The 20865-nt window shown below is 47.0% G+C and overlaps 1 protein-coding gene across 1 annotated transcript in view; it reads left to right on the top strand.

Annotated features, from left to right (window-relative positions):
* The window catches only part of CFAP65 (cilia and flagella associated protein 65), a 32345-nt gene extending 11707 nt beyond the window's left edge, over nucleotides 1–20638 (top strand). The window contains exons 13-33 of the mRNA XM_034062571.1: nucleotides 99–344; nucleotides 739–963; nucleotides 1633–1785; nucleotides 2709–2874; nucleotides 3415–3543; nucleotides 4418–4643; nucleotides 5380–5508; nucleotides 5824–6000; nucleotides 6677–6743; nucleotides 10567–10677; nucleotides 11456–11647; nucleotides 12361–12519; nucleotides 13803–13946; nucleotides 14403–14519; nucleotides 15099–15227; nucleotides 15707–15772; nucleotides 17372–17586; nucleotides 17940–18089; nucleotides 18548–18817; nucleotides 19444–19581; nucleotides 20346–20638. Coding sequence (XP_033918462.1) covers nucleotides 99–344; nucleotides 739–963; nucleotides 1633–1785; nucleotides 2709–2874; nucleotides 3415–3543; nucleotides 4418–4643; nucleotides 5380–5508; nucleotides 5824–6000; nucleotides 6677–6743; nucleotides 10567–10677; nucleotides 11456–11647; nucleotides 12361–12519; nucleotides 13803–13946; nucleotides 14403–14519; nucleotides 15099–15227; nucleotides 15707–15772; nucleotides 17372–17586; nucleotides 17940–18089; nucleotides 18548–18817; nucleotides 19444–19581; nucleotides 20346–20358 — 3222 coding nt within the window. The 3' untranslated portion in view covers nucleotides 20359–20638. The remainder of the gene's footprint in view (nucleotides 1–98; nucleotides 345–738; nucleotides 964–1632; nucleotides 1786–2708; nucleotides 2875–3414; nucleotides 3544–4417; nucleotides 4644–5379; nucleotides 5509–5823; nucleotides 6001–6676; nucleotides 6744–10566; nucleotides 10678–11455; nucleotides 11648–12360; nucleotides 12520–13802; nucleotides 13947–14402; nucleotides 14520–15098; nucleotides 15228–15706; nucleotides 15773–17371; nucleotides 17587–17939; nucleotides 18090–18547; nucleotides 18818–19443; nucleotides 19582–20345) is intronic.
* The last annotated feature ends 227 nt before the right edge of the window (nucleotides 20639–20865 follow it).

Below are 20865 nucleotides of genomic sequence, written 5' to 3'. Positions count from 1 at the left end.
ATGCTTGTTGGAACCTGGAATTCAATACAGCGAAAGCTTTTTCTTTAAGCTGTTTTCTAAACCCAGTGCAAACAACCCTTCTTTCTTGCCTTCACCAGACTTTTCCTCCTGTGGCTCCTAACACAGATACCTACTGCAGCATGCTACTCTTGAACACTGGTACCTCTCTGATAACCTTCAGTGTGAACCAAGCTGCCTGTCCATCTGTTTTGGTCAAGCCCTGCTCAGGGTACATCATTCCAGGAGGCCACCAGATTTTCCTTCTCTCCACCCACCCAGTTAACACACTTTCACAGCAGCATGTCCTGCCTTTGCAGCTGAACTCTCACCCTGGATACACCAAGGTATGGAGAGGGAAGTAGAAGATAGTGAGCAAAGTCTTGTTCCCTTGTAATCTTCCCTTTTCACAGTGATACCAGTTGTATCTCCTAATGGTTAGTTTAGATTTTTCCCTTTGGAAATAGGAATGAAAGAATACCTTTAAAATTTAGGGCAGGGTCAACACTGCAGATAGAAGGTGCTTGTGCTGCCAGACACCCTGTACCCCTTATTCTCTTGGTTTCCATCTCCTAGAATGTACCACACTGTGCTCAAGGGCCCCTTTGACAGCACAGCCTGAAGTCCTTCCCCTCCTTCCTCAGACCCAGTTTTGCTCTTGCTTCTCTACTGGAAGTAGCAACATCTTTGCAAGGTGTCCCCAGAGGCTTATGTGTGATACTTTTCTCCTTAATTCTACAGGAAATTGCTCTCCAGAGTTGTGGGGAGTCCCTTAATTTGCTCTTAGAAGGTGAAGGGAATCTATACTTCAAACCTGTCTATGTAGGGACCTCTTTTACACGAATGTATACCATAAAAAACTGCACAAGGCTACCCATGGTTTTCACATGGAAGATCCGTCAGTCTGACAGCAAGATCCTGTCTGTCAGTCCCAATGCAGGGTTCCTCCAGCCCTATGAAGCCATGGTAAGTTCAAGTTCTGCCAAGTGTTTTGTTTTTTAAACTAAAGGTGTGGAATATTTATGGTGGAAATATAAGGGCTGCCAATCATTTGGTGATTAATACTAAAGTTGGAGAATACCTGTCTGTCTTAGTGTGGGTTGCTAGGCAGTATCTGCGGTTGTGCTGATTCCTATGATGTGGATTATCCCAAACATGATGACGCTGTCCTTGACTACAGAACAAACCAAGTCTTAAGCAGGGTTAATAGATAATGATACACTTGAGGGGACTGGGCATTAACACAGCAGCAACTTTGTCATGCACCAGAAGATGTTAATAGGCAGAAGAAAAATGAGAACACAAGAGGGTTTCTGATTTTTTTTTATTCTGTTCTCCAATCCATAAATCCAGGTTCTAAACTTTTACCGTTTTCCCTGAGTGCTTGTTCAGTGTAGTGAGGACTAGCACATCTCCAAAGCCTGGCTTTGGATATCTGAATGTGCGTTCCCAATATGAACCTTTGACACAGACAGTGATGGTGAAGGATTGAAGTGTCTCCAGAATTGTCTGTGGAAGACTAGGTTAGCTGTAATAGAGGAAGTGACTGTGTATTGAATGCAACTGATGTGGTGCATAAGTCTGGCTCTGATCTGGAGCTCCTGTGAGCACTCTCATTCCCTTTTGTGATTTCAGGCTCAGACATGGACTTTCACTCCTGACAAGGAGATCAAGTATCTGCTGCGAGCTAAGGTGTTTGTGAGGAGAAAAAACACAGACCCCATGTGTCCTGAAACTGTCTGTTATGCCTTACGGATTGTTGGAGAGGGAGCACTGGGCACCATCAGGGTAAGGAACTGGGACCCACTGGGTAGTATGAAGGAATACGAGGGTAGGATGGGGGTCTTGGGCTTCCCCCTTCTGCACAATCTGTACTGGAGGCAAGTAATAAGGATTTACAACAAAATTCCCAGTTGTTGTTTCAGTGAAGATGACAGAACTGATTCTGGCAGCCTAAAGGCAACAGCATGATGTAAATGTCCTGCCAGTTCAAATGTGACCTGCACAAATCCTCTGGGATTGCTCTCAAATCCTCTGTACCAGACCAAATCAAACAAGCTATTTAGCTCCTTGGACTTGGAGCTTTCTCCTCTCATTCTGTCTGCTCTCCTTCTCCATTTGTCCTGCTATCAGTCTGATTTTTAAGTGTAATGGACCTAACTGCTCAAGTGGTGTAGCCAGCACACATCCACCTGTCTTGCCTCTTATTATCTGCAGATCCTCATTTTCAGGCAAGTTTCTTAAGGAATCAGAGCTAAATAAAATAATACTTTGTAAGTCATTGCCCCATGTCAGTCACATTGGACAGATAGGTGGTAATGTCTTAGATACACTGAGTCATTATAAGTTGCATGTGAGTGGATGACTGCCCAGAAGAGAGAGAGACTCTTAATGCAGTCATGGAGGCACCAGCAGACGTACCTCAGCCCTTGTCCGAAGTACAGCTGGCCAGCTAGTGTCCTTACAGGCCTGAATACACTGCATCCTGTCCAGCAAGCAGCCTAAGTAACAGCAGGAGAAAGAATTTGGAGGAGGGGTTGAGCCCTTGCAGCCCTCTTCTGACATCTTCCAGGGGATGCCACATCCTACACAAAGCAGGGAGACCTTTGCACTGCACTGTGTGTGCCAAAGGGTCAGCATGTGGTGAGATGAGTGGTGGTGACACTCAACTGCATGCTCAGTGACCATTGCATGGTGGGTTTGTATTCCAGGCAGAAAAAGAGCACCTGGACCTTGGAAATGTTCTGGTTGGTGACCTGCAAAGCTGCACCATTGTATTGCTAAATGATGGGATCTGCTCTCTGAAGTACATCCTCAGTGTGGAACAACTGATCACTGAGCCTTCTGACTCTGAGGAGGTCCACAGTGATCCTCTGGGTACTCTAAGGGAATTAGCATGGGATAGGGCCTTGGCTTTCCTCTCTCTTCTGTAAAATCAATCTAGCATAAACTCAGAAGTTGGGTTGCTTGCTGGCTAGCTTGCATTGATTCTTTTAAGTACCTTAAAGTGTCTGCTTCTTTGCTGAGGGATTTACTACAGGTGACTTTTCTATCTTGCTGGCAAAAGCATAACCCAGAGCATGACAACCAAAGTTAGACCAACTTGAAATTAGATGTGCTTTTCCAGTAGAGAAGAAAGTTAAAGGAGTTCCCAGAAGAAATGGTGGAGTACAACCCTTAGCTGCCTTTCTAGAGGACCTCCTCTGGGGAAGTTCCCTGTTATTGCTGGCCAAAGGCAGGCTGGGTAGACCCAATGAGCTGCCTACAGCTGTAGTCCGGGAATCCCAATTTCAGCATCTGAAGCTGTTCCTAATGATTAGGCATGGGAGGGAAGTGGCTTAAGTGCAGGAAGGCTTAGCGATCTTTGTGCTGAGCACATGTGAGCCAAGATCTCATACAGTCTCTTTTCTCCTACAGCTCTAGAACTGGAACACTCCAGAGGGACAATCCCTGCAAGGTCAAGAGCTTTCGTCCGAGTAACAGTCAGGCCAGCCCGTCGGCTGCATTACACCTGGTCAATCAAATATGCTCTTTGCACGCTGACAGGTGAGAGACGTGTCTTTTGAGAAAATCATTCCCTCTCAAACAAGTAGACTGGGCCATAACAGGCTGAGCTGCACAGTTCTGAATGTATGAGTTCTGCCTGAAGAAATCTGGTGATGAGCAATTCACCAGAGCCAGATCCTATGTGCTAGCTCCTTTTAGATGCACCTTTTGGGGTTAGAGATGATTGAGCCATAAGACACAGAGGAGAGCTCCAAGTTTCCTTCTGCTCTGGTCACAAGGTTCACTGCTCCTCTGTGTGATCATGGCCTTTTAAAATCTGCCCTGAGACACATTCTGAGAGCTTCATGCAACCAGTCCCATGTAGCTGGGGTCCTTTTGGCAGATCCAGATTTGTCTCTGTATGAGAAAGAAGGAAGTTTAACTAGAAAAGGCACAGAGAGGGATAACAGGGAATGTAACAATGTGTAGCATGTAACAGGAATATTCAGAGGTGAGCAACAAGAAGACACTAGTTATACAAGGGGTTTCCAGCTTAGAAGGTAGAGCATGGCAATGCCACGTGAATGATGTGGAGAAGACAAGATGTAAACAAATGTTTATGATTTTCAGCTTGAAAACAAAGGGCACTTCATAAAATAGCTAGGCTGTAGGCTTAAATGAAAAAAGGGGGAGTTCACATAGTGCATTATTAACCTGTGTAAATACATTGTTGAGAAGGATCACATTCGTAGTCTTGGTGATCTCTAAATGCGGAAGTCGAGGTACAACTGGAAGTCAGGGGTTTACAGGTTTTCAGAAGCTGCCAAAGTCCTGTTCTTTCTTTGGTCTGCGTAGGGCCTCTCTGTTTTGCTGTCCCAGGCAGCTGTACCTTAATGATCTATGACTACTTTTTGCCATATCTTTCTCTTCCCAGCTACGGATTTTACAAGCACAAAAGAGAAGCAGCACCCTCTCTGCTGCATTGTAGCAACAGGTGTCTACCCAACTTTCTGCATCACAGATGCCTGTTCAGCAGGGAGTGGCAGTGGTATCAGCAAATTGCACCTCTGGAGGCTCTTTTCCTTGGACATGCTGAATAAGTACTTGAAGCAAGACCCGACTCCCAGTGAGCTCATCTACAGAGTTCCCACTAGGCACAGGTAAGATGAGGAAACGGCTCAGAGGATCTATTAGCCCCTTGCATCAGCCAGAGATGCTGTGGCCATTGGCTTGTGTTGCAGCTCACTGCTGTGTGGCATGCTTATTCCATCCTAGCTGCTTCAGGCAGTTACTCATTTCCACTTCTCTGCTTATCCACCCTAGAAAGGAGCCACAGAAACAAAGAATAATTTAATTGCAATGGACTTCTAGAAGTCTGTGGTCTACCCCCTTGTTCAAAATAGGGACAACTAGATCAGGTTGTTGAGGGCCTTGTCCAGTTCAATGCTGGATATCTCTGAGGACAAAGAAACCACAGCTTGACAGGGGACCTGATTCTGGTGTTTGACCACTTCCATGGTAAAAACTTTTTTCCTAGTATCTGATCAGAATATCTTGTGTTGCAACTTGTGCAGTTGCCGTCCATGAGCCTTTGCTTCATAAGGCTGAACAAACCCAGTTGCTCCTTGTAAGTAGTGTGCTTCAGCCCTCAGCCATCTTGGTGGTCCTCCACTGGACCAGCTCCAGTATTGTCAGTGACTTTGTTGTATGTACCAGGGAGCTGAAAAGAGACACCCTGCCTTACACCTCGTTTCCTTCTTCCCAAAATGGCCAAGAAAATGAGGTCAGATAAGAATTACAAGGAAGACAGCCAGTATAGAATGACCATTTTCCTTGTCATGCTCTACTGACTTCCTCTTGTCTCCGTTTAATGTTTTCTTCCTCTCCTGTGGTCAGCCCATGCTTGAGCCCTCCAGTGTACACCCCTCTCCTGCTGGATTTCAACTTTGGGGCTGCTCCAATAGGCTCAGAGCCTACCCTCGTGATGCTCCTGCTGGAGAACAAGGGTGTGGTGCCTGTGGAGTGGTAAGCAGTGCTCTGGGGAGCTCAGCCTTCTTTCTGGAGTCTGTCAGGGGGTATGCAAGTGTTCACAGGGGCTATGAGATGTTTGCAAATTAACAGGGTGGGTTTTCTAGTTGCAGCTTGTGTTGTGGAGCTGCAACTGAGATCTGTTGGTGGGTCTGGTGGGGGGAAGCAAACAAGGAATGTCAGAGAGGTCTATAGATCAGACCTGACAAAATGCAGTGTATCCACCAGCTATGCTGAGCCTGGCTGGACTGATTATGCTGACTATGGCCGTAGGGAAATTGTGTTTTGTTGACCAACTGACTGGTTCCCTAGGGCCTTCTTGTTTCCTTCTGATCAGAAGATGGACATGGAGCACTGGGCAGAGGATGCTGAGTTTAGCTCCCGTGAGCTGCATGAGATGAGAATTCAGGATAACCAGCTCTTCAGTGTTTCCCCAAAGTCAGGGAAACTACTTCCAGGACAGGAAGAATCTATCCAGCTCTCACACAGGTGATGACAACTACCTGTACTTCAGAGCCTCATGCTGTGTACCAGGACAGCGTCTGACATCACGGTCCCCTGTATTTCCATGCTGGATCCTTTCCCTTCACATGCCCCTTGCCCAGCAGAGGTTGGGCAAGTAAAAATTCCCTGAGCATGTCCAGTTTCTGGATCGCACAAAGCTTATCTTCCTTAGGGGGATGTTGTTAGTGTCCTTTAACACTGCAGTGCAAGAGACGTTTAACCTGACATGCTGGGGACACTGGTCTACCTTGACCTGACAGTTGAGGAGACAAACAAGATGCTGCACTTCCTGTGGCATAGATAATATAGTGGTATTTTTGTCATCAGCTACAGCTGCTAGCCCTTTTATGCCTGTGAAGGGTATGAAGAAAGCTGACACCTCCCCTTTCACAGAAGACCTGATCTGTGAAGGACTAGCATTTCAAATGACATTAGCCTAGAAACTTGGGTCTCTAAATGCGTGTATGACTAAAATCAACACTGCATCACTAACTCCCACCCAAACACAACAGTTCCCCTCCTTCTCTCAGTGGCCCTTACACAACAGTGACTCTTTAGCTGGGAATTGAATTGTCTCTAATGTACTGTGTGACCCTGATTATATCACCCTGAGCACAAGGTTGGTTTCTAATGTTTTCCTCTGTCTCTTCTTTCATGTTAGACATTATTTCACTGGCATTGATCGCCTCCCTGTCCTGCTGAAGGTTTCCTATGGCCATGAGATTCTGGTAAGATAGCAGGTGTCTTTTGCTTCTGTTTGCAGAACAGCAGCAGGTAGGAGCTGAATTAAAATTGCTGGAAGCTACATGACATGTAGAAGGCTGTGGCCTTCCCCTATAATTTGCACTGGCCAGGCAGTAACAGAGGGACAAGCAGAGACATAAAACCAAGATCCTGACAAACTCATGGTTTCAGCATAGTGTGATGTGCCAGTGCGCTGGCAAAATGACTCTTGATGTAGCATCTGCTGGTTTTTCTTCAGTAAAAGGATAATTTTTATTATTATTGTCATTGTTTATTATTGTTGCAGTTATTCTTAGTGCTATTACTATTGTTATGTTTGTTTGTTTGTTAACCTTTGTATTTTATTGGTGGTGTTAGTACAGAATTGCTTCCTCTTCCAAGCCAGCTTGAAGCCCAGGCCAGCCTTCCTGGGTTTTACAGTCCATGTGTGCTTTCCACACTTGAGCATTTCTGTGCTTGGTTCCCCTAGTTTCATCTGTCTCACCATGAGCTCTTCATGCAGTGATCGTGGAGCTCAGATCTGCAGCCCGTCATACTTCTCTCCTACACAGCTTTCCTGACTGTCCCCATCTCATCATCTCTCTGCACTCTTCAGCATCCTCTGGAATGTGCTTTTCTCCAAAAGTACCACCCACACTGGCTGCAGTTTGGGCACACACAGGCCAGCATGTGGTGGCAAAGCATCCTCCAGTTCTGAGGTATGGAGGCAGCTGCTTCCCCAGGCCCAGAAGGTACTCCCTTGCATCCCTGGTTGGTTGTTCCCACTGCAGCCCTACTGCCTTTGTCCACCCACTTCTCCTTCCAGCTATAGACGAGCTTCCTACTCACTCTTCTTGCTTCATTGCTCGCTAAAGCACCCCACACCTGATATGTAGTGTGTTTTCCTGGAGCATTTCCTCAGGCTTGGAACTCTTTTCTCTCTCTTCCCCCTTTCTCAAACTGTCATGTAGAATCAAAGTCACCTTGTGCTCTGTGGGGCATAGCCCATACCCAGCTGAGCCTCACTGTCTCTGAAGTTTCCTATGAGAACATTGTGTTCACACATCTCTTCTATTTTTCTTTTCTTTCAGGACTGTTGTCAGATGAAAATCCAACTCTTTGACCAAGCTGTTCAAACAGTGGCTTAACTGTGCCTTCCCTCAAAGCCCTTGGACGAGCTCCCTGTGCTCTGCCTGCCTGGCACAATCCTGAGAGTGGCTATGAGCATTTCACCAGCTAGCCAGTGAGGGAATAGGCTTTGGAGCAGACAGAAGCCTGCAGGGCACACCTCCTCTCTTGCCACATAGCCAGTTGCTTTGGTGGCTACTAGAGGCCACCACCCTACCTAATGCTGTCACTGCAGAAGGGGCTGAAAAAGAATGGGAGGCCCTGGGGATGATAAAAGATCTCTGACTGACAGTACATAACTGCTAATATCAGAAAGTGGGAGTAGAAAAGGTTCTACCCTCTGCAGAGAGGGCAGTTGATGGGGCTGAACAGAGTGTGCCTTCTGGCCTTTCAGTCATGGCATGAAAGGCACAGAACTGCCAGGTCCCACAGCAGAGACTGCCCTAAGCAAGCTCACATGCATAGCAGATCTTCACGTGTGAATGTGGTGGAATGTGCAGAACGTAAGCTAACATTAAGGGAAGGTAACCTTGGGGTGACATTTTGGGTATTGTGAAGCCAAAAGCTAAGCTTTGGAAAGCTGAGAAAACACCAATAGGTGAAGTAGAGATCATTGGGCTGGGGTACTGCTTGGTCATTCTGTCAAATTCCCAATTGCCTGGCTTCAGAGCAGTGATGTTAGCCAGCTGCAAGCCAATACCTCATTTTTTGGAGGTCCAAATTCACTTGTGTTATGGTTCTACCCATGTGGTCAGGTTTTGACTTCCCACTCCTCTGCTTCCCCAACAGAACCTGCCTGCTTCATCTTCAGGAGGACCTCCCTCTTTATTACTCCTTCCCCTCTCTGTGGCCAACTTTCAGTCCTGTATTGTAGCTAGATTTATAGGTGCTCTGAAGGATTCAAACCGATTTCCCATTGGCAATTTCTTCTGGCTGCAGGATGAAACTTCAATGGGACTTGTGTGTTACCCAATCCCTTGCACAGCAGGGAAACAGGGCCTCTTGCTGCCTAATGCTCTCACAGGTTGTCCTTTGCCTCACTGCCATAGCCTGCCTGTAAGAGTGCAGATGTGACCTTGTTCTCAGAGTTCCAGCATCATTTGGCCAGCAGAATCTGCAGCCCTCAGCAGTTTTAGTAGGAAAAGCTCAGCCAGCTGCAGGTGTTGCAGGATGAGGTAGGCTGGTTCCCAGAACTCACTGGAGAGAAAGCTTGGATTCCCAGGGAGAATCCCTGAGCACAGAGGTTATTGGAAGTGTTAAATTGGAAGTGTTTGCGCTTTGCCTCAGAGCTGCTAATTAGGTTTTATGAGATGCTGTCACCTGCACCATATGTTCTCCAGGCAGCTCTGCTCCCTGGGGAATCTGGCATCCATGCCCCTCTCATGTTCCAAGACATTGCTGGGAGACAAAATCTCCACACTATGGAAGGAGAACTGATTGCAGCAGGTCTTTACATTTCACTATTTGTCTCCCTTTAACTGACAGTCCTCTGAATGTTGCATCTTGTGTCTATGAAAATTGTTGGCAGTTTTTCTTTGGTAGTTCTGGTCTAGTGGAATCTACATTAGTTTTTTTTGACTGAAGTAATATGAATGGGTGTTTTACTCCCAAAGCTCAGGAAGGTTCCTGACCCTTTTTCCCTTGCAGTTTGAAAGCATCAGCTTTGGTCCTCTTCCTGTTTGCACTTCATCTGGCTTGCTGAGGCTCTCCGGAGGCTTAATGTAGTGCTTTGAAGAGATCCCATGCGAGACCTTGTTAGCATTGTATTTCTAGTCCCTTCTCCCTCCTCACTTTGCTTATGGAGCTAAAACAGAATGTGTTGTTTTAGAGGAACTAGCATTCTCTGCTCTGCTTTAAGCAGCTGATACAATATCTCTTGCAGGGGTCTGTCCAAGGCATCCACCTGCCATCGCAAACATCCTCTCCATCTTCTGCATATGCACTTGAAAAATAGCCATGCTTTAGCTAATTACGAACTGCAGCAACTTATCTCCCTTTGGCCCATACAAAAATATTACTAGCTCTGTGACTGCTTTGCAGCCTCTGCCTCAAGGCAGACAGCCCCAAGGTTGCTTTGGGTGATCCTGCAGGAAATCATGCATCATGGCTCACCTCCAGGCTCCAGAGAATGCCGTGTCTCTTCCTTTCCATGAAAGCTCTGCAACTCTGCTTGAAGTGCCTGGTGGCTGCTTTGCTGTTGATTGTTACTTGATTGCTTAAAATTCAGCTGGGATCTTCTTGCAGTTTTTGGACTGATAGTCATATTCTTGGAGCAGGATGTCCTCCAGAGTGACGACATCCAGATGGTCCTTTCCAAGAGGAAACCGTTACTTACCTAAAATCCTGTGTTTCCAAACAATTTGTTTGTCACAGCTGCACTGTCTTACAGTGTCCAGACACTTTCATTCATGGAGAATTCATTCATGGAGAATTTCTACCATATACTTGCACAGAGAAACACTGAGGCTATTGCCTGACACAGCAGAGAGAAAAGTACCTTCCCTCTGAAACAAGATGCAAAAACCTTTCAGAGGAGAGCCAACTGTTGAGTAGGCTCTCCATCTCCTTGCTTTTTTCTTAGCGCAACTTGAATGTGTAACTGTTGACCTCAACTTGCAAAGTCCTTCAGAGTCCTTGTGCAATTGTTCATGATGGGACCAAGCCCCTGTAAGAAAGTGACTGTTTTTGTTTGCACTGTAGCTGAACTTCAGCGGTGTGACAGTGGAAGAGGGCCAGCAGTACATTCATTTCACATCCTCAAAGCACCTCTTCACACCCATTGCCATTGGGACCTCCAACCCCCCCACACAGGTGAGCACCCTGAGGCCAATCCCAGCAGCAAGTGGGGGGAAGGAGCTAGTGTTACTGTGTCCCAATGTCAAGCAGTATCCAAGGCATTTCCCAGAAAACAGAATGGCCTCCAAAGGAAAGCATTACAGCAGAGCTTTGAGACTAGCAGAGTCTGGAAACGGCTTCTGGGATGGCAGCAGGGAAAGTACCTTTCACCATCTCCAGTTTGACAAGATTTGGCTTTCACTCTAGCCAGAATGTTTATGAGGTGTGTTAGGCCATCCCCTTATTCTCTTGCATTGGATCCAAGTGAAAACTTGTCTAGCTGCTCCAGGCATTCTGGAAATAAATCCTGATTAGCTTTTTAGTAAATGAATTAAACTTCCTTAAGCACTTATTCAGCAAAAAGGCAGCTTTGATTCTGTTCTACCTAATTTAGTTGAGAAATGAACAAGTCTGAATTGAATTAAGATCACTTTAATATGAGTGGTTTTGCATTTCAAGTAATCCGCTTTACAGTGATCCCTTTAGCTAATTTGTATTAATTTTCTCCTAGACTGAATTTGCAGGGCACCACTTGGAGAGGCGCTGTAGTTATCAATGTACATGGGTGGTGATAAACCCTCAGCACAGTCTCCTATTAGAGCCTCAGTGATAAATCTTGACACTATGAGGTCTCGTTCTTAGGAGAAAAGCTGCCTAATTAATTATTAATGCTTATCAGAGTCCTCTGAAGAAGTGCTACCTAGTTGAACTTGTGCGTGGTGTAAGAAGCTCTGCTCTCTCTCACTCACTTTAGATTTATGAACTCTACAATGGTGGCTCCGTGCCAGTGATATTTGAGGTTCAGTTGGATGAGGTTATGAAGATCCAGAAGGAGAATTTTCAGCATCCTGTGTTTGTCTGCCTAACTCCTAGAGGTGAAATCCCCCCTGGTATAACAGGCCACATTGAATGGATCTTCTCACCACTGGAAGCTAGAACATATGCGGTAAGACCCTCCTCATGATTGCCAGAAATCGTTTATTTCCGCTGTTGTGTGCCTAAAACTCTTTAGATTTCTTAATGATGGCTGGTCCATGTCATGCTACAGCTGAATTGAGCTCCATTCATTCAAGAAGCAAAGAGTCTTGAAAGCTAATGAGTGGCTGGTCTGTTCAGGAAATGGAGTAGATAGATTGCTATCTCATAAGTTTCTTCTTCTCAAAGAATAGGCTTCTTCCACTACCAAAGTCATCCTATTTTTCAAGGATCAAACAGTGGCTGAGGATATCAACAGTATCTGTTCAGATTTTTGGTTCATTGTTGGCCTCCAGTAACTTCACCAAAGAGACTGAAATTGGTGTCTTTTGTCAACGCAGTGTACATTGCTGCAGACCTCTGCAAACAGTGTTCCAAAGACCTTTGTTGCAGGCTGCAGCAGGCAGGCAGGGCCAGAGCTGGAGAACCATTAATTGCCCCCCTCTGCAGTGGATGCATGGAAAAATAAATAAATCTAAAACTCCAACTTTTGCTCCAAGAGGGACTCTCTTCCCATTTCATAGTTAGCAGGGAACGGCAAGGCCTGAAAGAACAAAACACTGTATTTCTTTTCATTCATTCATGTGTTGTATTTAAACTAGTCCATTAGCAAGTATATTAGCTTATTGCACATCTCTTCCAAATATGACTCTGGACTTCAAACTCTGTTCTTGTCCAAGGCAGGTTGATGTTCCCATCCACATCCTGGGAGGTGAATCAGCTGTGATCACTTTCAAGGGAGAAGGCTATGATCCAAACACTATAGAAGAGACTGCTTCATCCAGTAAAGTTTTGCCTCCTCCAGTCTTTTCAGGTTCTACCAAGCTAACTGTGCCTGGGCAGGTAAGTTCAGGCATGCTGATATGGGCAATATGAACAATCCAGAAATGTGTGTGAGAGACTGAAATATACAAGTGGCCCCATCTAGCAATAGTCTTTGTTGCAGAAGTGTTCATTTGCCATGAAATAGAGCTATATATTTACCTTCCAGCATGTCATCTAGAGCTTAACTCATAAAAAGCAGTTGTTCTGAAAGGTGCTGTCTTTCTAGCTTGCTGCTTCCACTGCCATTAGAACAAAAAAGGTTTTAGGCTTTGTTCATGTTCTGAATTTTCTATTGAAAATTACCCCTCCATCACAGCTAGCTTTTACACTGGCAGCTACAACACCTTTTTCTTTGGCAATTAATTCACAAAAAAAAAAAGCATTATGCTCCTGACATCCCCTACCAGGGCTTGGCTGCTACCATTTCACAGCTAAACTCAGATGATTCATAACCTGAATGCAGACTGCAGGATAGTCACTCATTCAGGCACATCCTGAGGAATGCGTGTGTTTAACCTGTCACTGGCTCAGCAGGAGCTTGTTTGGCATGGTCTGAGCCAGCCTGGGAAAATTGGTTAAATTCACCCACAGTGTAATGAATCAGCATTAAACAGCATCAGCAGAGGCATAGTCCTCGCAGGTAAAGGATTCATCCTTGGTGACATTAGTGTGCCTAGCTTGGAGCACAGCCGTATCTACATATGCTCTTTGGCTTCCAGCAGGGCAATTTTATTCCTGGGTGTAGCAAAGAGATTATTAAAAACTGTCTCAGGCTGGCAACAAAGATGTCATTCCACAAGGCTCTGTTGTCTGTAACCAAGAGTCATTAGCTTCTCCAATGATCAATGTCATTAATTGGAGTTTGCCTGGAGAATGGGACAGACTAGTAGCAAGGTGCGGTAGGGAGCAGTTTCCCAAAACTTACATTCAAGTTGATGATGATTTGGACAAAGACACACCTCACGCATTTGCCAACTGAAGCAGGAAAAGGCCTGGACTGCAGGTGCTGCAGAGGAAACCTGAGTGCTGCTGGTCCCTGCCCCAGTACCAGTGTTATGTTCTATTCATTGCTCATTCAATCCCACTGCAACAAGACTGTCCTCTTGATGTAGAGTCACTGTAACCAGAGCAAAAATGAGAGAAATATAACATTCCCTCAAGTTGTTATGGTAAAGGTAACTGGCAAATATCATCCATGAATTGCTGGATAACTTCAAGGTGACTATGATTGCCCTTCCCCAGTGGCCACATCTCATCTTCCTTTCCTGCTATTTCTCCTGGTTTCACCTTGCTTCCTGCAGGCAGCCACCTTGTCCCACAGAAGGATTTGTTTTGGAAATATCCCAGACTGTGCTAAAACTAGTCAACTTGTCTTTCTCAACAATATCTCAGAAAACAAGACTGTTGTGTTTGCCTGGCAGATAAGCACCTACAAAGACAAGAGGGTAAGTCCTTCTCTTTCCTCTACATTCTTCTTGCCCATCTCTGTTGTGTCCTGAAACACCTTACAACTCCATTTTCAACCAGACATTCAGAAACAGTCCTAAGGAACTGGCTTTTGTACTCGCTGTTGAAAGGAAAGGGCAGAGAAGAGTGAAGGCAAGGATCAGAACAGGGGGGAAAGACAGGAATTCAGAGGGAAATCTGAAGACTTCAGTGAGGATACATGAACCTGGAACTACAGGATGCAATACTGAACCTCAGGACCATGTCTACCGGCAAAGACCATGGTTGTTCTTGCACTATATCAGCTGTACCTCACTCATGTCATATACCCGTGAAAGGGGAGGGGAGAGAATTCCCACAGTCCTGTGTTTCCTACAAAGAGAAGGCACATAGGAAGGTTCCAGGACAATGAAACAGCTCCTCTGTGGCTTGGGTTTGTTTGTTTTTTTCCCCAGGTGTTACAGATTGCTCCAGAAGTAGGGGTTGTGCAGCCTGGAGAAAGCATCCCCTGCTTCATCACACTGCAACCTTCAGGGACTGCTTCCTTCTGCAGCACAGATCTGGTGTGTGAGGTGAGACCCAAGAGATGCCTGTGTATTACCAACACCTGGGCATGTCACTACAGTTCCAAATGGCTGCCCCCAGCAGTCAGCAAGCTGAAGGAATCCTACTTTGCTCCATAATGCTGGCCAGTGCTTCTCATTCCTGAAGATATTGAGCTTCAGCTTTTCTGGTGGTTTAAGTGCCTCTGTGGCTCACTAGATGAGGTTAATTGTGAAATGCGGCTTTGTGACTTGAACACAGCTACAGGAGGTCACAGTTTGAATGGAAGTGGTTTTCAGTGGATGTCAGGGATTTTAAGTATCTGTAAAAAGCAAGTTTTGCTTCTGTAATCTTAGTGAGGGCACAGACTTGCAGTAGTGTCCCTCTAGACAGTTGTTCTTTGGCAAGAGATTGTGTCTTCTCTGTATCAGTCTTACAATAATGGTTCTCTCCCTTTCTGCTACTGGAAAACATGGAAAGGGAGTGGGCTTCTGTCTGGGATCTCTTGGAAGGGAGGAACTGGTGACAGGCATGGACTTGAGCCAGAGACTGTGTTATTTACAGCTCCTTTCTAGCACTGCTCACTCCAAACATGGCTTGCTTCATAGCTGTACATCCAGGAGTCCCTGGTTCAGTATGAGAGGGAGCTGCGGGAGTGGGAGAAGGAGAAGGCAAGGCAGGCTGTGGAATTCACCATCACAGAGAAGGACCTGGGGAAGAAAAAGTCACCTGCAGGGGTAAGTATTGCCGGAACTTTACACCAGCTTAGCTCAGCTCAGAAACAGCAGCCCATGTTAACAAGAAATGTTCTTTAAGAAAATCTAGGCAAGTTGATAAGAGGACATGAAACTCTGATCTATTCAAGATCCCATAGCTGGTCTGTGGATAGCAGAAAAGGAGATGCTGGTTTTTAGACAAGAAACACAAAGTCTGAAATTGCTAATTATTGTCTGAAATTTGGAAGTGTGTGAGAAGCCTTAGGGGAAACAAAGCCAGTGGCTCTGGAAACTGATGACTAGATTTTTAACTATGAATAAACACTGGAGAGAAATGTGTCACTGCCAGTAAGAATGTGACCTGAGTGAAGAACGGGAGGATGAAGTCATTAACTCAGCTGGGACAAAGTAAAACAAAATCCTGGAGTCTTGTTCTGCTCTGTATCTTTCCTATAAGACAATTTCTTTTCCTTCTCCCTACCATCTCCCTTTCTTTTCAGAGGTCATCAGATTCTGCTGCAATAGAAATTCTTCCTGAATCCTCAGCTGTGATGAGGAGATACAAGGTAAGTCAGACCTGTCTCACCCATAGTAGAATCAAACCGACTGCTTTAGAAAAGAGGCAGATGCTGATATCACAGCATGGGAGCCTGGACAGAGAGCACAGCATGATTTGTAGCTTCAAGGCTTTGGGAGAAAGACTGTTTGGAGAAGCCAGAAGCAGCAGACTGACCGTGCCATGTTGGCAGTAACTTTCCAGCTGAGGCGAACAGGAAGTGAAACTGAAACCAAATGTACACCCATGACTGGAGAAAGGTGGAAAGGTTTTGAATAAGCAGGAAAGATGTACACAGGGCAGTCAGTACCTGGGCTGGTTTCATGCTGTGGCCACAATGGAATGTGTGACATGACAGAAAGCAGCAGGGTCTTGGCTTGACGTGGTGCAGACTTTGTCCTCACTGCTAAAAGAGCTGTGCTCTGTGCCTCAGGAGAAACTGCAGGCTGGGACTGCCTGGAGCTAAGCACCCAGAAAACTTTGAAGCTCAACTTGCCCCTCAGGTTTGCTCAACTGTGACAGCTTTTCTAGCAGTTGTGGCGAGGTGTGAGACAAGGTCCCAGCAAATGCTCTGCAGAACTGCCTGAGCCCAAAGGCAGAGCCATGCTGTCTGTACAGCAGTCTGCAGTACATGCTGTGGGAATGACAGGACTTGTGGAGAACCAGGAAACCCAAGAGGTGGAAAGGGCAAGGGCAGCTCGCGTGAGGCTTGGCCTGAGCAAATTGACTTGGCTAGGAGACACAGCTTGTCATCTCAGGATTCCCATCATAGTAAGGCTGTAGCAGTGCTCCTGGGACCCTGCAGAGTGCCTCTGCATATCCTCAACTGTACTGTGTGAAGATGTCAGCTCAGGGCAGCTCTAGCTTTGGATTGTCTGCCCTGTGCTGTTTTACGTGTAATCAGTGATGCAGATTGAGGCATTCACTGGGATGAATATAAGGATGGTTGAGGAAAAGTAAAAGCAGTTTTGTTTAGTCCTATAGGGTTTTTCTCCTAGTGTTAATGTGGAGCCTGCAAACACCTGTTCTGTGTCTGGAGCAGTGAAGGCCTCTGGCCTCATTCTCAGAGGCTGGACAGTTATGTCTCAAAGGTTACTGAAGTCTTGCAATATGTGAGGACTTCTCCAAAACTGTCTGTTGTCCTTCTGGTCCAGGCTTCTGGACTACTCCTGCTCTAAGAAACTTCCCCCAGATGAACTGCTGGTAATGCAAACATAAACTGGCCCATGTAGTATGGCTGGAGTCAGTTCCTGGTTCCCTTCCAGGCTTGGAAGACTGTTTTTGCATGCATTTCTGCACATCCTGGAGTTCCAAAAGGGATGGATAGGAATACAACACCCCCAAGCACCCTGGGGAGACCTTGGAGTGCTGCTAACCCTCACGGCTGGCACACTAGGCAGGGAGGATAGAGTAGACCTGATTGCCAGCATGGCCACTTGTGTCTGATGGGAGAACTGCAGTGCCAAGACCATTCTGACACTCTCTCTTGTCCAGGGTCTTGGTGCTGGCTGCTGGGCTTCCTAGTACTCAGGCCTGTGCTCACACCTACACCAGCCTATCTGTGGCCAAAGAAGCAGCTCACTGTCTGCCGTTTCTTTCTCTCTAACAGACATTACCCCCTATTAAAAACCACCCTACACCAAATCAGCCAGCTGGACACATTGACAGGAGGTGGCTGTTGGACAAAGAATCCAGCCGGGTGTGGGTCAAACCAGAGCCTCCCAAGCCCATCCTCTTACACCTTGGTGTGACAGCCACAGCCTACTCTATTGAGGACTTCTTCAACAAATTCACATCTGAACTTCACAAGTACTTCTTGTCCTGGTAAGCTTTTTGGATTTGCATCTTCATCTGAGCCAGGGCTGCCCATGCTGTGGTATGCACTGAACTTGCAGCTCTGCTCTGTTCCTCTCCAGTGCCACAGTATTAGGTAACTGGTGCCTTGCTTTCCCCAGCATTAGCTAACATGACCTGTTCGTCTCTTTCCCTCAGAAAGAAGATACTGTCAGAGCTCAGTGCTCCTCTCTCATGACAACATCCCTGCTGCTTTCACAAATGCAGCAGCTCCCATTCCTGTGCTGCTCCCTGCTTGCCTGCAGCACTGCTGCTCAAATAGGGGGATGCAGGTCTTTGGCAGTTTGGTTCTGCTACTGATAGAATAATCCCTTCTTTTCCAGGCCCTTCAACTACCAGCCCTTGGAAACCAAATTTGTGGATGGGAGAAGGGACAAAGACAGAATGGAAATGGAACCCAAAAGGTTGTCCCTGGCTGCTGCTTCCAAACAGGAATTGCAGATAGTGACTGACATACTCGCAGGTGTCATCAGGTGTGTATCCTTTTAGCCCCACCCAGTGTGTGCAGCATGGTCAGCCCTCTGCTAATCTCAGAGGAATCTGTACACTCCTGCTTCACCAGAATGGGAGATGCAGCCTGAAAAAGGCTGCACTGGGAACTAGAGCTCAGAAGCCCTGGTGTGATAGCCAGAGGCAGGATGTTACTCCCTAGCTAGGGGCTGGGCCCATCCCTGCTTAGTGAATGGTATCACTGCCCAGGACACCAGGACACTTTGCTGCCATGAGCTTGGAACAGGCTGCATTGGGATTCACCTGTTTTTCTGTCAGCTGCAAAAATGTAAAGAACCGGTGCTGGGGAGGGAAAGGAAGATTCCTTAGCTCAAGCCATCTTTATGGCTCTCTCAGGCCCAGAAAGCAAGAAGGGACAGAGTAAACATTGACATCGGTCACCTGACTTCCTGGGACTCATCCTTTATGTTTGTCCTCCCAGAGGCCTCTTGGAGAACACCCAGCTCCATGATGCAATAAGAAGCACCCTGGATGAGCCCATTCCATATTTCTCCCAGTTTCGGTGTGCAGAATCAGCAGAACTCCAGGAGAGGAGACAGTGCTCCAGAGTCCCCTCTGGGGTCTCTGCATCACCAGATCTTCACCCTGAGAAAGATGGAGAGAGGAAACAAATGAGGCAGGAAACCTCTCCCAGTAATGATTGGCTGGAGATTTCCCACCATGAGCAGTTGAGGGAGGAGATAATAAGCAGGTGAGGAAGCTGCGCAGGCAAGAGAGCCATGGCAGCGCACTGCCTGGCCAGAAACTCATTTCTCCTTCTGTGGCACTTCTGAGTTGTTCTGTGTGTCCTGGGTGGAAATCAACACTAGCCCACCTAGCCACCCTCTCCTGAGTGTGGTTTATGATGAGTGCAGGTTTGCTGTATCTTAGGGTCAAGCTGTGGGCAGTACCAGGACACTGTTAGGGTGATGTCTGCTTTACCTTCAGGCAGTCCTGGATGTACTGGACATTAGAGTGCAGTGTGTGCTAACCTTACCTTTTACTTCCCCTGTAGTATTTCATCACCTTGGATTTGCTGTGGCTACACACTGCTACAGGCCACAAGCATATGCACAAATACTAACTACAGCACATCTTGGAGGGAGGAACCATTAAAACCACAGCCACCCAGTTCTGTTTGAGGTCAGGGCCTGATACCAGCTGGTCGCAGCTCTGGGAGGGGGGTCAGCACCCCACTGCTTAAGTCTTTGGTTCATTGGCCTCAGTGTGTAGGAAACAGTGTGTGCTGGGAGACGTGTCCTGGGAGGAGTCACCGCAAGCAGCCTGCCTTATCTGCTTTCTGATAGCTGTCCTCTGCCTGTACATTTGTCCCTCTAGGCAGCCAGCCTTTAGGAGCCTGGTGGAGCTGGTGCTGGAAAACACCCTGCATAATATCCTGATTGAAGCCAGCCGTGGGGAAGTGGTGCTGACAGCCCAGCCCAGGGTCATTGCTCTACCCTGCAGCCCTTCCCAAAGGTAGCAGAATGTATCTATGCTTTGGCAGGGGTTGGGACCTGTTCTTAATATGTCAGGCTGAAGTACAGCCCATTTTCTAGACCACATGGATTAGCTGGATCACTGGCTGTCAATGTCAAGGGTATCTACTCCCAAAGCCTCTGCCCCTTCTTGGCTTGTCCTAGGCCACAGAGCAGAGGTGACAATGGTACAGCCTTTCTGTGGACCCAAGACCACCACACAGCTCAGGGGCAGGGCCCTGTGGGTGGACAGCTAGCAGAAGAGTCTGAGGCACTGGAGAGCCCAGCACAAGGAGGGTTTCTTAGGTAAAGGAGCCAAGGAGCTGGCAGCACAGCCTCTGACAGCAGAAAGGGGGAAAAGCTTTCATCGTCTAAGATAGTCTAGAATTTAGTTAGGATGAGGGAATGGCCACTGGTAGTGAGGCAGATTTGGGGCTGAGAGCAAAATAGGAGGTTTTGTGCCAGCTTGGAGAGAACTGCAGGCAGATTGGATTGGGGGAGGATAGGAGAAGGCTGTTGGGTGGAGATGTCATCTCCAGAGCTGCAGAAGTCTTGTCTAGATAGATGCTGGGTGTTCCCGTGATCCCTGGGGCAGTGATAATTGCCTGGGGGGAGGCAGCAGCAGGCTGTGCTCTCCCCAACCCAAAACCAATATCTTCTTCTTCAGAATCACCAGTCCAGCACTACCACCACCCTCAAGAGCATAGGTGCTGGGCACGGGGCTGCTTGAGCTTGTTACATACATCAACTTTCTCCACTCTCCAGCCTGTCCCTGTGATGTCCAGTGCAATTCCAGTCCTCCCACCCCATGACGGGACCTCAGCATGCTGTCTGCCTCTGAGGGCCTATGTCCTGCTTATGGCCTCATTTCCAATTTGAATCCCCTGGCAACTCCACAGCAGAGTTAATGAGATCTTGGCTGTCTATATGTAGCTGGTCACATCATCAGAATAGAACCTCCTTCTGCTACAGGGAGCACATGGACAACCTCTGTGATGTTCCCACTGCCCCCATTCTGTATAAACTGGGAGAGGAATCTTCAAAATGTGGCAGAGGATGGACTGACAGCTGGGTGCTGAGGTGCTGAGCCCCTGGCAACATCAGTAGGTACAGGTACTGCATCCTCCTGTCTTCCTTTCTCCAGAGGCTGCTGCAGAACCCACATACAGCAACCCACCCCAAGAGAGAGGCCGCAGCACCGTCCAGCCCATTTAGTAACCCAATAAAAGCAGCTTGGCCTCTGGGCACACAGACACCGGCGTGTAACATACGTAATCGATGCATC

Source organism: Melopsittacus undulatus, chromosome 4 (genome assembly GCF_012275295.1).
Source record: "Melopsittacus undulatus isolate bMelUnd1 chromosome 4, bMelUnd1.mat.Z, whole genome shotgun sequence".
Taxonomy (NCBI): domain Eukaryota; kingdom Metazoa; phylum Chordata; class Aves; order Psittaciformes; family Psittaculidae; genus Melopsittacus; species Melopsittacus undulatus.
This window is presented reverse-complemented; position numbering and strand designations above follow the sequence as displayed.